Source organism: Zingiber officinale, chromosome 7A (genome assembly GCF_018446385.1).
Source record: "Zingiber officinale cultivar Zhangliang chromosome 7A, Zo_v1.1, whole genome shotgun sequence".
NCBI lineage: Eukaryota > Viridiplantae > Streptophyta > Magnoliopsida > Zingiberales > Zingiberaceae > Zingiber > Zingiber officinale.
In genome coordinates, this window is record NC_055998.1 from 8,933,524 (window position 1) to 8,949,215 (window position 15,692).

The following is a 15,692-nucleotide window of genomic DNA, read 5'->3' on the forward strand; positions in this document are numbered from 1 at the left end:
CGTGACGACTGTTTGCACCTGAACCGGGGTAGTCATGGAGTTCGACATCCATCCTCCTTTCAGCAACTTCCATTTGTTGGTTGGTCATCTGAACTAAGAAAGATTAAAACTTACTTACACTTTGTTCAACAAATTTTGTATTGTACAAACTGAACAGATCGATAAGAAACATAAGAATGAAGCTTCGATTTGAGAACATGTAGGGAGATTGAGATGATTAAAGAGAGAAGAAAGAGACCTGATTTTCCACCTTTGTTATTGCTGCTGCATCTTGGTTACTTAATGCAAGAGTTCCTGCAAGATTAAACCATGCATAAATATACAACAATCTATATAGCTTCTCAGCACAAGGAGAAGGCGCAGATCCTTAATTTTACTTGAAAGGGGAACAGCATCCAGAGAGAAAAGGAACGTGAGCAGCAGAAGTGTCAAGAGATGGTTCGAAGGGCTCTTTAGATCCATGGGAGAAAGATACTTCCTCTTCTTCCAGACTGAAGTTCTCAAGACACTACTTTTACTAGTTCTGACAAGTGACAAGGCTCATGGTGGTGCTCATGTGTTTATATACAGTGGCAAAAGGCAAAGAGGACATACTAAAGTCAACTTTGTCCAATATTTATTTGCAGAACTTGTTGACATTTTCTTAATCCCTAGCCCTACACCACAAGATATGGAACAACATAAATTATCAGCTTGTGTTCTACATGTTCACACTGGAAAAAGTTTGGTAGGGCTGTGGATGGCCTAAGTGCATGCACTCACCTAAAAAGTAGAGGATGCAGCAGTGATGGGGAAGTGGCCCCTCCACAAGAAATGGTGTGCAAGCAAGAGCACTAGTACTATTGCGAGGTAAATATATCTTGATACATGCAGGGAAATCTAATGGCGTGAACCTCCAAGGAACATGTGGCTTGAGCACATGAAATGCTCGTCATTCCAGACGTTGGTGGATCATGGAGATCCTCAGAAAATTTTAGAAATATTCCAGTATAAAAGGGATGTAGAAAGCTGCAGTATGGGATCAATACTATAAGATGGTAGTTGGTGTAGCTTTGTGAATGGATCTGACGAGTTATATTTGTTCTCCAACTGGTTTAAGAAAACATTACCTCTTGATTGGCACAATGCTAGTGAGTTTTGGCTTAATCTGAACATTAAACTATGAGTGCATTAATCGAGTCGTTTTCTAATTGCCAAGGTCTAATCAATTGATAGTTGGGAAGACACTGGAGGCTTTCTTTGCTGGAGAAGACAGAAGAGAAAGATACGTGCAGATGTGTCATGCACCGAGGAAGGCTTCATCTACAAGCATATCCTGTCGACCTTTATCACCTTGGTTCCGAGTCCATGACAAAGTGAAAGTACTCAAGTGTAATGAAATAAATTAAGGAAATATTAGTAATAGGAACTGGTCATCTTCACAGAATCGTGGCTTTAACGTTGCCATTTGTAGATGACTGGAAGCAGAGACGTAGTTCTTGTCATGTTTTCCATTCCACTCTAATCATAGATCTTATATTGGAATCTTATTCATCTCCGAAGCTTCTGGGTGGTGGTCCTCTTTATATATTTATGCATCATTAGCATGTTAAATACCAAAAAACAGAAAAGAGAAGAATAGATCCTTGTTGATGTAGAAATTTTTTGGGACGGTTTCTTTTCACTCCATCTTACTTTTCACTTGTGTGTCTGACCTACCTAATTTTATATGGCCCAAGGTATTACAAAAGGAGGGACTACATAATGATATGAATCTTTCTTTCTGTTTCAGTTGCTAGATTGTTTTTTTATTGTTAATTTTTTTTTATATTTTCTGTTTCTTGATCCACTTCTAACAAACTGTCGTAATTGTAAACATAAAAATGTCATACAAACAAAAAGATTGGGTCCGCAACTGCTTCAGATGTTCCATCAGTTCTTACAGTTTCTAATTTGAAAGCTTAGCTTGAAATAGATTATGATTCAGGTTCTTTATTGAACTAGTTGCACAAGATGATATGGTGTGATTTGGATTGCATTGATGGTACAAAAAGTCCAGAAGAAAGAGAAGAAAATGAGCATGCAGAGTTGCAGACTTAAAAGTACCTTTGTTTGGCTCCAGTTAAGACAGAATTTGAACCTAAGATCTTAGCAGCATCTTTCATTACCGAAAAAACATGCTTCCATTCGGTTTTCTTAGCCATATCTTGCATCTCATATCTGTCTACAGGGGAAATTCTAAAAGGGAATGAAATCCTTCACTTTTCCCTCCCATTCCTCTCCCAGTTTTTTTCCCTCCTAGTAAACCAAACATAAATGTGTTCTTCAATTTCATGATGGCTACTACCACTACCAATACAAAAATCTGAATCATTGTGAAGGGATAGACAATTTAGAGAATCTCCATGCATTGCATGTGGAATATATAGTGATCATAATTGGTTCCACTACTGGTGAAGCTTGCACAGACTGATCTTTGTATCTAATAATAAGCGATAAAGAGCAAGTGCAGACAACGAGTATTAAATTTATGATAAGGTTGAAACTTTCTCAAGAAGAAAAACAAAGTGGTTCTTGTGTTTTTCCAGGCACAACTGGTGCAGATAGCATCTAATTGGAAAGGTAAACCTTTCAGAGACAAGCAAAGATTGATCATATAAGCATACACGTACTACATCCGAAAGGAACTCTAATGGTCGATCAAATCTGCTAATTAACTCAGACAATGATACCCAAGGTTATATATATTGCTTCTTGTCTGCATATTCTTCAACTTGTCCCTCTTGATCAGTTAGGTCGTTGCTGCTGCCGACAGGAACCGGCATAGCATCATGATGATTGGAACATTGTGTCCTTTTGGTCGAGCAAGAACCATAGATACTAGCTCAGTGCGCCCCATGGCGATCCTTGGCGTGGCAATGCAGGATACATCAGCCTCAGCCCTTAAGTTTCTGAATTCTTTCTTTGTCTCGTGAAAAAAATGAATTGAGGGACTAAAGCTGGCAAAGGTTATAAAAGCCATCACATGAAAACAAATGGAGCTTTCACAAGTTTTCACTTGGCAACCATAACTATTCCATGGCATTTAAATCCACATCCATCATAATCCAAGTGCTAATCATCAAGTGTCAAATTCAAATATATCTACCACTTTTTTCTGGTTCGTGTAATTATTCAGATAATACAACAAATTAAGGTCACATAACATTATATCAGCGGAGGTATTCAAGATTGAACTATAAGTACAAAAAATTATCCATTGCAGTGCCAGCATATTTAAAGGTGGCATGGCCTATTTTGTTCTTTGTAATAATATTCCTAATTTTTCAGAAACTGAAAGTATAACCCTCATAATGGGCAGGGACAACAAGGTGGAGCATGCAGTAGGGGACACCAACCTGGAAATCCATGATCGATATTGCAGTATGTGTTCTCATAATTTTCTGAGTGATAATGTCAATTGCCTCTCCTAAACATCTTGGCCCCTGGGAGTACCTTTTCTGTCTTGCTCTTGAAAGAAAAATGCTTTTTGATGCGGTTCTTCATAGATGAGGCCCTATGTTGAGGCATGGCAAGTGAGTTGATTCGTTTCATTTCCTCCTCAATCTGATGTGAGATCAGGTTACTGCTGGTACCTGCTCCGCTGGATACTCCCATGCCTTGATCATTGCTAGCAGACTTTAGGGCCACATGGAGAGGTTCTGAGAATGATGTTGGTTTTTCTTGTCCAATGGCTTTCAGACACACTGGGCAGGACGGTTCATGGATTTGACTCTTTGGAGTGATCTCTTCCAAACAATCTGCATGGAAAACATGGTGGCATGGGAGTATGCCAGTGACGGGCATATCACCACTTCTAATGATCCGGTTAGAACTCCAAGGAGACTTCTGGTGCAATGACCTCTTGCAAAGTTCACATTTCTGGTATGCTGCTGTGTTAATGGGGCATCTCTGGTTCTCTACATCGATATTGTCTCTGATTTCTGCAGAATCTCCATCAAACCTAAAATCGTAGCTACTTGCATTACTCCATCTAAATCCTTCCCTCCTTGAACTCATGCTGAGATCTGGAGAAGTTTCCATCTTCCGGAGTTCAGTTAGGGCTCTGTGGAACTTAAGCTCAGGACTCAATGTTCTCTCAGTCCACAAGGGAGAAGTCACATTATCTTCCTGAGGCATTTTTGCACCACTAGGGCTTTCTTCGGCTATTCCAGAAATATCCGCATCTGAAACAGGATTCTGGAAAATAAGTGGATAGATGGGTTTCGAAATGAATGAGCGCCTGTTTGAAAGTTGACGGGGCTGCTTGCTAGTGGATGGCCATCTACTAGATTCTAATGGTGAAAAAGGAGAACCAATACTGTTTACCACAGAGACGGATCCCTACAATTAAAATAAAGGAAAAAGCTTGTCTTTTAGAATAATATACTTGAAACCAGCTACAAACATGATGAGAACTGTTCAGAGAAACAAACACCATGAAAAATCTGAATTAAAATGTTACCTCACTTCCCTTAGAGAATACAGAAGCTTCAGGCCTCGCATCTGACAAAATAGAAGTAATTGAGGATTAATTGAATGGGTTTGGGGTTAATGAGAAAATCTTTCAGAAACTTTTTAGGTTTCGACAAAGTTATCTTCAATTTTCCATTTTAACTAATGCGTACAAGTACTTCTAATTTGTTCCCAACTTAACAAATTGGATAACACATTTTTGATGAATCATACATCATGTCATATGATGGTTCAAAAAAATTATACATGATTAGTTAAAAAAATCAAAATAAATAAATATTAAAATTTGAATATTAATAAAAATATCAATAAATGACGTCTTGATCATTAGAGAATATATGGCGTTGTCAAAATGAAACACGATACCACATGAAAAATAATACTTTGAAGTATTAATTACACATTTGTTCATAAATCTTTTTGACTTGTTATAAAATGAAAATATGTGATGTATTTGTTAGGAAAAAAAAGGAGCACAATAGATTTGTTAAAACCTCAAAAATCCATGACAAAGTAGTAATTAACCATAGATTTTAAGAATTATATATATATATATCAGTTTGCACAGCAGCAAAGCTTCAACTATCAAATAGTTTCCACATACATTGTTGGTATTTCTTTAAGTTTGTATTTAAGAATGAACATCAGGTATAACAGTAAAAGGCATGTTTTATTTCAGATGATTGTAGCTCTTCTAAAACCAATAAGAAGACCACATTTCACATGAAAGGAAAGAGAGAGAAAAGCGTTGAAGATCACTTGCCAATCAACTTGAGGAAAAACAAGTTCAATCACAGACGTGGAAAAGAAAATAGGCTTACAAGGAATAGCAATTCATTGATAGATATGACAAAATATCCAATTTTTTAAGATATTTGAACAAAGTGGTAAGTCATGTTCTTACGAGAAATTAGCTAACATGCTAGCGGGAACCTAATTGCAACTGAACATTTCTGTAATGCAAATTATTGAACATGTCATTATGCACAAACTAATCTTGAGTTGATTCTATATTAGCATTGTGTAAGATATAATCTACAGCAAAAAGAAAAGTTAAGGATATTAATGCCAGAAGCAATGCATCACATTGCAAACTGCTTGGCTTTGTAATGTCTATATGTATTGCGGCCTGCGGATGACCTTAATTATATCTATGATTGTCAAAATGCATGACTATGTATGGTGACTCATGACAAATTTAACCTGAATACTGAGCACAGTAATATCCACTTATTTTGTCTACTCTCCCTTTGCCTTTGTTGAGGTCATTTATGAACATGCCCAGACAATGTGGCCTGTGAGTTAGTTTTGATATTGTTTATTTTAGTGAGAACCTCATGGCTTTCCCCTTTTGTTGAGAAATACCTCGAAGGGTGGAGATATCTTTGAACTTATAAGGCCTTGAGAGTTGAGATATGCCACTCCTTGCTGAAGTGGGACTGAAGGCCCCTTAACAAATCCATGATAATTCCATAATGTATTTGCAACTTAAAGTCCGGCAAACTCCTATAGAATTAGACAGCTACCAACCATCTTTCCTAACTTGGACGTGGTGAATTTGCTAACTCATATCAAAATATTTTTACCTCCTAATTCAGGCACAAACACCATGCAATGTTAACTAAAGACAATGATGCAAATAGATAGATAAAAGTTAGATTGTCTTGTCCTCCTGAAAAAATATGGAAAATCCAAACATAAAGAGAGGGAAAAGACTAATCTTGTCATAGTAGTGAGATAAGGAAGCCCAAAAAAAAAAAAAAAAAACAGTTACCTCTAGTAAGTGTAGAGAGTTCCCCAAGATCATATCTATGTGTACATGGTGTCCAGGGGCGCGCTTGGAGGTTGTCAGATGGGCTCCCTGTATAAGATACAGCCCCATCTGACACAGAATGGTGATGATTTAGGTCACCAGTTTGTCTTCCACTTTTACTATGTAAAGGGAATGAACATCCCGTTAAAGGAATTTCATGGACTCTGTTGGAAAGTTCATCTGACTGAGAACTGCAGTCCCATCTTCTTGATAAATGAGGTGAGTAGCTTGAATTGGTTCGCCATTGAGGATCACTTGGATCCATGGAACACGCTCTTCTAGAGGAATTAGATTTAGGTCCATGTGGCCCACTGGCCACACAACAAAGAGCACCCGTCTTAGATATTTTATATGGTACACAACAAATCTGAGGAAAGCAAAACAGACCAGCAGCTTCTACAAGAGAAACTATTAAAAATCATGAAGGCAAATTGACAGTTATCTATGCCAGACTCGAAGTTTGTTTTGTTGATAAGAAAGCCTGTAACATATTCAAAATCATTAACCCACATGAGATTAGAGGACTATCCAAAAGAAGATATGAATAAAAGTATTTTTACCCTAATATTCTTCCTCAGATCCTATAACAATGTAACTTATTTGGTTATTGTACATTTAATCAGCACTAAAAATATTTAGACAAAATTGTTGTTCAATATTCGCAACTCTCTACACAACTTGCATTGCATGCAAAGCTTCATTATCCACACTTTCAAGAACAACTACCCTCAAATTCAATTCAGGTTTACACCAGTTAATGGTGCAAAATACCAGTTGATAACAGGAGAATTTGACTGTGAATACTATCAATTCTTCTGTTAAATAAAATGTTGTATCATTGTTAGAGAAACTAGAAGCATGGGCATTACTAGAAAAACTTAGCCAAGGACCTGCTAATCTCTGAAAAGAAAATTAGGGCTCATACGATAAAAAGGAATATTTATATCAACTTGTCAAAGAGAATGCACGGCAACACCAAATCAAATCAAACTCACATAAGAAATTGATATCGAAATTAATGAAGCATAGGGATAACTATGTCACACACAAAAGAAAGGATCTCATACAAAGATTAAAGAAAGTGGAATGTTAGTGATTACCAACTTGTAAACTACCTTTGAAGACTTATTCTCCTAAAGAGATCTTACCAAAATACACCTTTAAAAAGTCTAAAATTTTTCAAACTTCAATTCCTTGTTTGCATTACCTCATCATGGACTAGTATCAAATCATGAAGACAATATGCAAAGATTAAAAACACAACATAAAAATCAGCGTGATATAATAAACAATTTGACGAAGCACAAACAAGTTTCTTTTTGAAACAAATGGGTCCAATTGATTTAACAACCACAGACTACTTAGATAAAATAAAATTAAAAAATAAATCTTTTATGGCGGTGAAGATGAAGGACATGCGTACCCAATTTGTTACGATCACCTACAACATTGTTCCTCTGCAAGGAAAAAAAACATTCTATTAAATCAAAAGAGGAAAAGTAAACTTAATAACCAACAGGAGAATGTCAAGTATGGCGGATTGTCGGTGGACCTCATCTTCAACACCAAGGACAATGCCAACATACTACATGGCTGCAGAAATAAACAAAACGACAAAAACAAATCCATTTGCACCGATAATAAGACAAAAATTTCGCCGGATTAATAAGAATCAGTCCATGACTCCGCCATGAAAATAAGGTAAAGAAAACTCCAGTGTCTCACGAGACAACCTAGAGATACAAATCAAGCATGCTTGAGGAGCAAAACAAACAAAAGCAAGGCCTTTCGACGAACGAGAGACTCAAGAACCACAAAATAGCTTCTTTTTTCCCCTTTTTTTTTCCTGAAGGCATAGGAAGGGTCAGAATCAAACCGCCGCGATTAGGGAAATGCTTCAGGAGATTCTTAAACCAACAAAATCGGGATATTGAGAGCTAGGGGAACGGAAATCGATTCACCTGAGAGTAAATTAGGGCTCGAAAGGGGTGGTTTGCGTTGGTGAGAGTGGAATAGAGCCAAAAGGACCGATCTTTAATGGAGGAGGGTCGTCGTCTTCTCTGTGGGAGTCAGCGGAAGAGAACAAAAGTAGCAGTATAAATAGATAAATAAATAAATAAATAAAAGAGAAAAGTTCTTAACTTGTACTGGTTGCATTCTACGCGATCGTGCACCTTCGTTGTAATTGCTAGCTGTTGCGGGATCCCATTTACCTACTCAGCTGATGATGATTGAAAACATACCGGGCATTTTAACAAAGAGGCGCCCTAGGTTTTAAGAATTATCAAAGGACACACAAAACTTTGATATTTATCACGCATTGCTTATCCAAAATAATTTTTTTAATTTTAAAAAATATTTTAAAAAAGTTCCTCCGCCGGCTCGAGAGGGCTTTTCTATTTTATAATATTTTTTTAATGAGAGAATATTTTGGGGGCAAAATGCGCCTGTGTAGTATTTAAGAATTGTATTTGACTACTTGAACTTGAACTTGGTGTGTGCTATGAAAATAAACATAAATGATCATAGCTAGCGAGGATTTATGAGCTCTTCACATATTCAAACATATAGTTCATCAGGTGAAACATGAACAAAAATGAAGACAGTAAAATTGTACAAAAGAAATTCACTAATCTCTTTGACAAAAAAATTCACAAGTCGAGTTCTACACTTCTCAGTCATGCAAGTTTGTAACTAACAGTGATAAGAAATGAAAGAATGGTGAAGGAGGTAATCAGTAATCAATTTATTTTTCAATGAGCTCTGCTTCCAACTCCTGATGCCTGATGCCTGATGCCTGATGACCAACACTCCACATGGTAGCCTGCTGATCTTCTTCCAGAGTTACATTTGTAAGCATCTGTACTTCAGGCTTGCCCATGAAATAAAGAGCAAGACTCGATCAGAGTTTAGAGTTGGAGCTGTACAGAGAGCTGCACATCACCCTGAATTCTATCAGGGAAGGCAGCCGGAATAGCAACAGATGTTAGATGTCGAATTTCCTTGATCCAATACTTCTGATCCTTGAGGGGCCGGTACACTCTTGCGGATTGGAATAGAAATAGTCCTCTTCTTTTGGTCGGCCAGGAAGGACCTTCCTTAATGTTGGTTGGCCCATCCGGTCCTTGTGCAATTCCCTAACAGCAGTCGAGAACTGATCCCAGGATAGTTTCCCGCCCTCAAGAAGATCCAAAAGTTTTACTAGTTCTTTTCTATCCAACGCAATTGTCTCACGAAAACCACTATACCTATAAAGAAGGAAGAAGAATTAACAAACCATGAAATGCACAAGAACAACACAGGTATGGACGAGATTGAACATGTATATACAAAAAAAATAACAAGCATCAAGTATTACAAAAAGTTAAATGAAGATCATTGTTGAATTTTGTTAATGAACAAACCTTCTGTGTCCTTCTACCACTTTGGCCATATTTCCATCAAAGGTGGGGACAAAGACACCACTAGCAACTGAAACCATATAGTCCAATGCTGCCATCTGAGTTGAATGGTTTTGGAAGGAGCTCAATTCCTCAGCACTAAGAAGCATTTCCTTGCTCAACTGAATTGAAAGGTTCTGGGTCATTATATCGTAACAATATCTAAGAAACAGTCAAAAGACAAATGTCTTACTATTCTTGGATATGAAGCCCTCAAGGAAGCCATCCTTCTGTCCCCACCATAGATTTCACCAGAGGCAATGTAAATTAGGGTGTCACTTGCAAAACCTAGGGCTCGTAACACTAGTGTTGTTTCTTCAGGTGTAAGGGGACACAAACCTTCTGATCTTTTCTTTTCTGATATTATTTCTTTCTCTTTCCACCATGGATAGGCATATCTTGAGATCCAAAGATACATAAAGGACCTTTTATTATTGATAAATCAAAAGGACCACAAAAGGAATGAAAAGCATAGTATAAAGGACACGAATAAGCAAAAGAATAACAAACCTCATCCTTGTGAGAACTTCAGACTCTTCGGCAGAGCATCCATGTGTGCAACCAGAGAAAGAGAGCATATCCATCTCGTATCGCAGGTGAAGAACAACAAAGAATCCATTTCTCTGGAGAATTGAGATGAGCTTATTGCCAAGGGCTTCAATTGCAGGTGTAAATCTTAGGGCCTTGTAGTTAACACGGCAACGAAGTTTTTGGAGCCGTAAAGGCAATCCATTATTTGCAAGACGGGCATCTGTTCTATTGAAATGGACTACTTTGTGTTTCCTTATAAGAGGTAAGATCTGTGATTAACATTTCTTAAAAGATCACTCATCTAGAATAGAAAATAATAAAAGCAAATAAATTAAAGGACTTTCTTAGCTAACCTCCTTCAAGTAGTATTTCAAACCAGACCAGCTAACAGGAGGCATTGAGAATACTTCAGTGTGAATATTTGTGCTAAATTTTTTAGGGAGTGCTCTTACAATTTTCACTTCATCTCTCAAAGAATTAATAAAGTGATCTACATCGAATATATCCCCAAAATCACTGCAAAGAGAAAAAAAAACATTAGCCAAAATGTAGGTCCAGATTAAAAGAAAGTAGGCAACATTTATGAAAGCTAACAATAAAATATATACCTACGATCAGCCCAGAAAGATGTTTTATCAAGTTCAGGAACCACAAGCGTTAGATTGAGAAAACGGGCTATACTAACCATATCACATATCTGCAAAAATCCCAATAACAATCATAACATATCTCAAGCAACTTAAATCCACCAGCATGATCTGGCTAAAGAAAAACAAATTTGGAAATGCATGAATGATTCAAGAAGTAGAAAACAAAAGGAAAGGATTTATGGACCGCAGCACGCATCTGATTCAGGCCTCCATTGCATGACACCCTGAGATAACCATTACTTCTGTAAAGTCCTGAAAAATGAAAACACATCACGATTTGTGGCAAAAAAAATGCATGTTTATAAAAATATATATATAATTTCATTTAGAATTCAAACAAATTGGAGAGCAAGATATTACATTGTTATTTTTTTCCAGTAATAAGATCATTATCATCAAATCCACTCACGTACAGGCTACAATCGCAATGCACCAACGCATTTAAAGATATGAAGAGCAAGTCAATGGCATAAATGAAGATAGGAAATGAAGGTGTTAATGTGGAAAGGCTCGGTCACAGTCAACTTTAAGCTACATGCAGACTCTTAATTTTTCATGTGGTAAGACATGTCCTCAGTCTCATCAAAACTCATGGGTAGACTGATAAGCATTTAAGTTTACAACAAGAGCATATTAGAACACATCAAAGTTGTTCTTAAATTCAGATCGTGAATAAGCTTGTGTTCCAAGTTGTAAACTCATGAACTTGATCTGATTTTACAAGTAGGCTTTGGTCCTATTGGCTCATTCATGGAGCATGCGATCCAACATAAGTTCTGTTTTGTCTAAGCATTGTTGCTCAATTCTGGATGTTCCATATGCTCACAATCCTAATCTTGCATCAACTTCTCTTCTTCTCACATTTCAACATCTTCTTCAGCCAACTATACATTCATCTTCTATTTTGACTTTTCTCATTATCTCACACATTCATCATAACATTGCCATCTCTGCTACACAAGACAATGTTGCTTTCTTGTTAGAAACACGTCCAAGAAATCGCTTTCAATTATTCCTTTGTTCTTTTCTTACTATTGAAATCGCTTTTCACATACACAGTTTTCACTCAATTATATTTTAAAATCTTTGATTTCTAAGTTTCTCTTGAGAATTGAACCTTTGAGTTTAATCTTGAACTATAGAGAGAAATGGCAGAAACCTATGTTTTGCTGATAAAAATGAAAATTTGTATCCATATTATTTAATCTGTTCTTTAATATTTATTAATTTGTTTCGGTAACTCTATAAGTCAAAACGTATCGAAGAAAATGGTTCTGAACACCCACCAGAACTCACTCAGTCTCAACCTCTATTCGAATTTGCCTCTCCAATTTTGTGAAACAAGAAACAGCTTTCTCAGCATCAAATTCAGACTCTGTAAACTTTTTGCTGTAACTCAAGTTCTTTATCTCAATCTTCGCAGGGACATGTGTGCTTTATGTTAATGATATATTGAACTTACACCAAATACTTTATTCCCATTATATCTTATGCAATCAGATGCTAAAAATCCTATCTCCAATCACGAGAATCCACTATAATTATAAGTAAATTTTCAGAATTAAAGATTGAGGAAAAACACGATAAGTGTTGATATCTCCTAAACAAGAAAGTAGAGAAGGCACACTTCGCATAAAATATCCAATTCCGATCATCGACATTTAAGTAAACCAAAATATCAAGCAAACTAGCGCAGACCACAAAGTCACAAACATACATGAAAGAATTTACCATTGCAAGAAAAAGGGATCAAGAAAGAAGGCTCGCTTCGCATAAAAATGAAATTAAAAAGTAAATGAGGAAGAATCGGGACTCACTCCGTGGAAGAAGGACGCGAGGGGCGGAGCGGGTTCCGGACAGGGCGTGTTCTTCGCCACCAAGCACGGAAAGGTTGGTGGAAGCGTTGAGACCGCTCCCGCCGCCGCCGCTGGCTGCGGCACCGCGGCCGTCGAAGCAAGCGGCGCTCGATGACTTGGGGAGCCGCGGATGCCACACTGAAGCCAGTTGCATCAGCACCGTCCAGATGAGGATGCTGGACCCCAACCGCAAGATCCACGTCCGCGTCGCCGTGCGCCACCACCAGCTCCCACCGTAGGCCATGCTCCCCGGAGGCAGGACCTTCCGCGCCCTAGCCTCGTCCGCCATTAGCCCCCACGCAGACCAACAAAACCTCTATATCCACAAATCGCTAACTGCATCGGAAACATACCACACCAAAAAAGACCATCAAGAAGTGATTTTTCACCCGAACACAGGATCAAATCAAAAAGGCAAAAAAAACTTGGAAGAACAAAAAGGTCAAACCTTTCGAGAGACTCGAGAAGCAAAGCAAGAAAGATATCGAAAAGTGTAGAAAGGGAAGGGCAGTATTCAAAGAAAAGATCGTCTCTCCTTGCTTTGGATCGCGAGGATGCGCCCACGACGACGGACTCCTTCCACTGAACACGAAGTTGGTGAGAGAATTTGCGTTGCAAAAACAAGAAATGGCAGTGCCCTTCCGCTCTAGTCTATATATATAGCTCTCAGCAAATGTACATGCCTATTTTATTAAGATCTTATTTCAAGCAATTTGCTTATTCTCATAATCAAATTTATAACTTTGTTAAAATAAATCAAAATGTAACCTCATTTTAAATTGCAATCCTCGACAATGAGTCACATGCACGCCAGCCACTAAGCCACGAACAACATTCCTGGTAGAATAAATTTATATAACAATCAAGAATTATATATATATCTGTCCATTTTGTTTGTTTGTACTGATTGGAGCCCTTTTATATATATGTATATAATCTCATCCGTTTTGCTTGTTTTTGTGATTTTACCCTCACACAAGCAGAAATTAAAAAACGGTCAATTTAATTTCGGATGAGCCATTAATGGCATTAATGAAATCTAGATCTTACCATAGATTCACTCAAATCTTACCGTAGATTTATTTCAGTGCCCGCAGAATCCAACCGCAACCTAAGCACCAAATCCAACCGGTTCTCTCACCCACCCACTTGGTCGAGGCGCACACTCCCATGCCCCAATCTACCCAACCCATCCAGTATACCGGTGCCTGTTGAGGATAAGGTCACCGACTCCCTTCTCTATCTTCCCAACGCTGCTGCTTTCCCCTCGCTTCTTTGCTCCAGGCAGGGCAATGGCGGCTCTAGCGACCTTAACCTTCGGCCCGTGCGCCGGCTACGTCGCGAAATCAGCTAGCAAAGGCTCATCGCCTCGGCGACTTCCGCTGCTCTTCCCTCCCAAAGCCTCCCATCTCGAAGAGCGCGGCGGAGGAGACTGCAGTCGCCGTTTTCGCCAAGAAAGGCTTCGCCTTTCCTCGGTTCCTTTTGTCAGAGCTGTGGCCGTGGACTCCGATGAGATCGGTTCGTCTGACCCTGCCCAAGAGGTACAAGTCTTGAACACAACTTTAGATGCACTAGCTCGTTCTTCAAAATTAGGAATCTCCATGAACTGGCTTGCACTTAAGCTCTGATCATTGTATGACTGCCATAAGGTGTAATTCTTGAATGAACAATTGATACACGACATTTGGTGATTAGAATTGCTTGTGGCATTGAGCTTTGAGAAATGAGAAGACTTATGTTGTTGTTGTTGTTGTTTTGAGATTTTTTTTTTGTTCTGATGAGCATGAAACTGTAGGAAAAAACAAGGAGGTACTACTTTGCAGTGGCCAATGCAAAGTTCATGCTTGATGAGGAGGAACATTTCAAAGAACTATTGTTCGAGAGGCGCCGGTGCTTTGGGGAGCGCAACAGGGAGCTGGATTTCTGGCTTGTTGTCGAACCCAAATTCTTGGACAAGTTTCCTACCATTACCAAGCGATTGAACAGACCGGCTGTAGCTCTCGTCTCCACTGATCGACGCTGGATGACGTAATTATGCTTTCGATATGCTTGATTTTCAATGTTTTGGTTGTTACTCATCTCAGTTGCATTCATCTTTGTATAATTGCTCTTCTCATTTGCTTTCCTTCAAGTTATCAGTGTAGGAATGTTTTTGGTTAGTTAGTTTTATTGTCTTGAGTAGGGAGAGAGAAGGATCTTAGTTCTACTACTTGAGATTGTACTCCAGTGTGAAAGTTGTTCGGCTTCAGGGTTTAGCTAGTTGATGAACTGTCCTGGGATGCAGCAACTGCACACCCTTCCTCCACATTGCATCTTGAATCAAAACAATGGGCTTTCTGCTTGTCAACCCGATGAGCTGTTCGATGTTCAATCGAGCCAACCAATTGATTCACAACCTTTTGTGCTTGGCCTGATCATTTTCACCCCTGAACTTCCACTGTGCTTGGCCTAAGCTACAAGTGAATAAGAACGATTAGGTTTATTTTTGTTAATCAGTTAACTCTTAACAGCAATGAGGACTTATTTCAATTACTTCCACAGGTTCATGAAACTGAGACTGGACAGGGTTTTAACAGACAGCTTCGAGGCAGACACACTAGAGGAAGCCCTGGCCTACAACCCAGTCGATCTAACTTTCGACAAGCCGGAGAAATGGACCGCACCATATCCGAAATACGAGTTCGGATGGTGGGAACCCTTTTTGCCATCAGGATCCAGCAAAAGCTCTCCATAGTCATTTTACTCTCAAATTTCTGCTTTTCGATTAGTTATTATAGCTGGTGGAATTTGTCACCAATATGTAATCCGTTTGAGTTTGTACTTAAACGTTGTTTCAACTTCATGACAGCATTGTTATCGCGATTCTTTGCTGTTGTTAATAGATAATAATACTTTTGCATAGATACAT

At 38.4% G+C, this 15,692-nt stretch overlaps 3 protein-coding genes across 4 annotated transcripts; 1 reads left to right on the forward strand and 2 right to left on the reverse strand.

The window, feature by feature from the left end:
- Window positions 1–3,105: 3,105 nt before the first annotated feature.
- Window positions 3,106–8,404, reverse strand: LOC122000933. 2 transcript variants are annotated; one of them, XM_042555439.1, is made up of 5 exons: window positions 8,269–8,404; window positions 7,731–7,764; window positions 6,269–6,618; window positions 4,484–4,524; window positions 3,106–4,362 (listed from the first exon to the last, which is right to left on the reverse strand). In XM_042555439.1, the coding sequence occupies exons 3-5, from the start codon at window positions 6,570–6,572 to the stop codon at window positions 3,436–3,438; spliced, it is 1,272 nt and encodes a 423-aa protein (XP_042411373.1). In that variant the 5' UTR covers window positions 6,573–6,618; window positions 7,731–7,764; window positions 8,269–8,404; the 3' UTR covers window positions 3,106–3,435. The 2 variants fall into 2 exon arrangements, with proteins under 2 accessions (XP_042411373.1, XP_042411371.1); XM_042555437.1 differs by having other exon boundaries at window positions 6,269–6,788.
- A 481-nt stretch (window positions 8,405–8,885) lies between these two features.
- LOC122000932 (rhamnogalacturonan I rhamnosyltransferase 4-like) lies at window positions 8,886–13,422 on the reverse strand. Its single transcript, XM_042555436.1, has 9 exons — window positions 13,233–13,422; window positions 12,746–13,120; window positions 11,113–11,180; window positions 10,887–10,975; window positions 10,632–10,794; window positions 10,258–10,547; window positions 9,941–10,145; window positions 9,712–9,869; window positions 8,886–9,555 (listed from the first exon to the last, which is right to left on the reverse strand). Exons 2-9 carry the CDS (start codon window positions 13,071–13,073, stop codon window positions 9,294–9,296), a joined length of 1,563 nt encoding a protein of 520 aa, XP_042411370.1. The 5' UTR covers window positions 13,074–13,120; window positions 13,233–13,422; the 3' UTR covers window positions 8,886–9,293.
- Window positions 13,423–13,977: 555 nt separating this feature from the next.
- Window positions 13,978–15,685, forward strand: LOC122000935. The gene is made up of 3 exons (XM_042555441.1): window positions 13,978–14,325; window positions 14,580–14,812; window positions 15,326–15,685. Exons 1-3 carry the CDS (start codon window positions 14,077–14,079, stop codon window positions 15,516–15,518), a joined length of 675 nt encoding a protein of 224 aa, XP_042411375.1. The 5' UTR covers window positions 13,978–14,076; the 3' UTR covers window positions 15,519–15,685.
- Window positions 15,686–15,692: the final 7 nt, after the last annotated feature.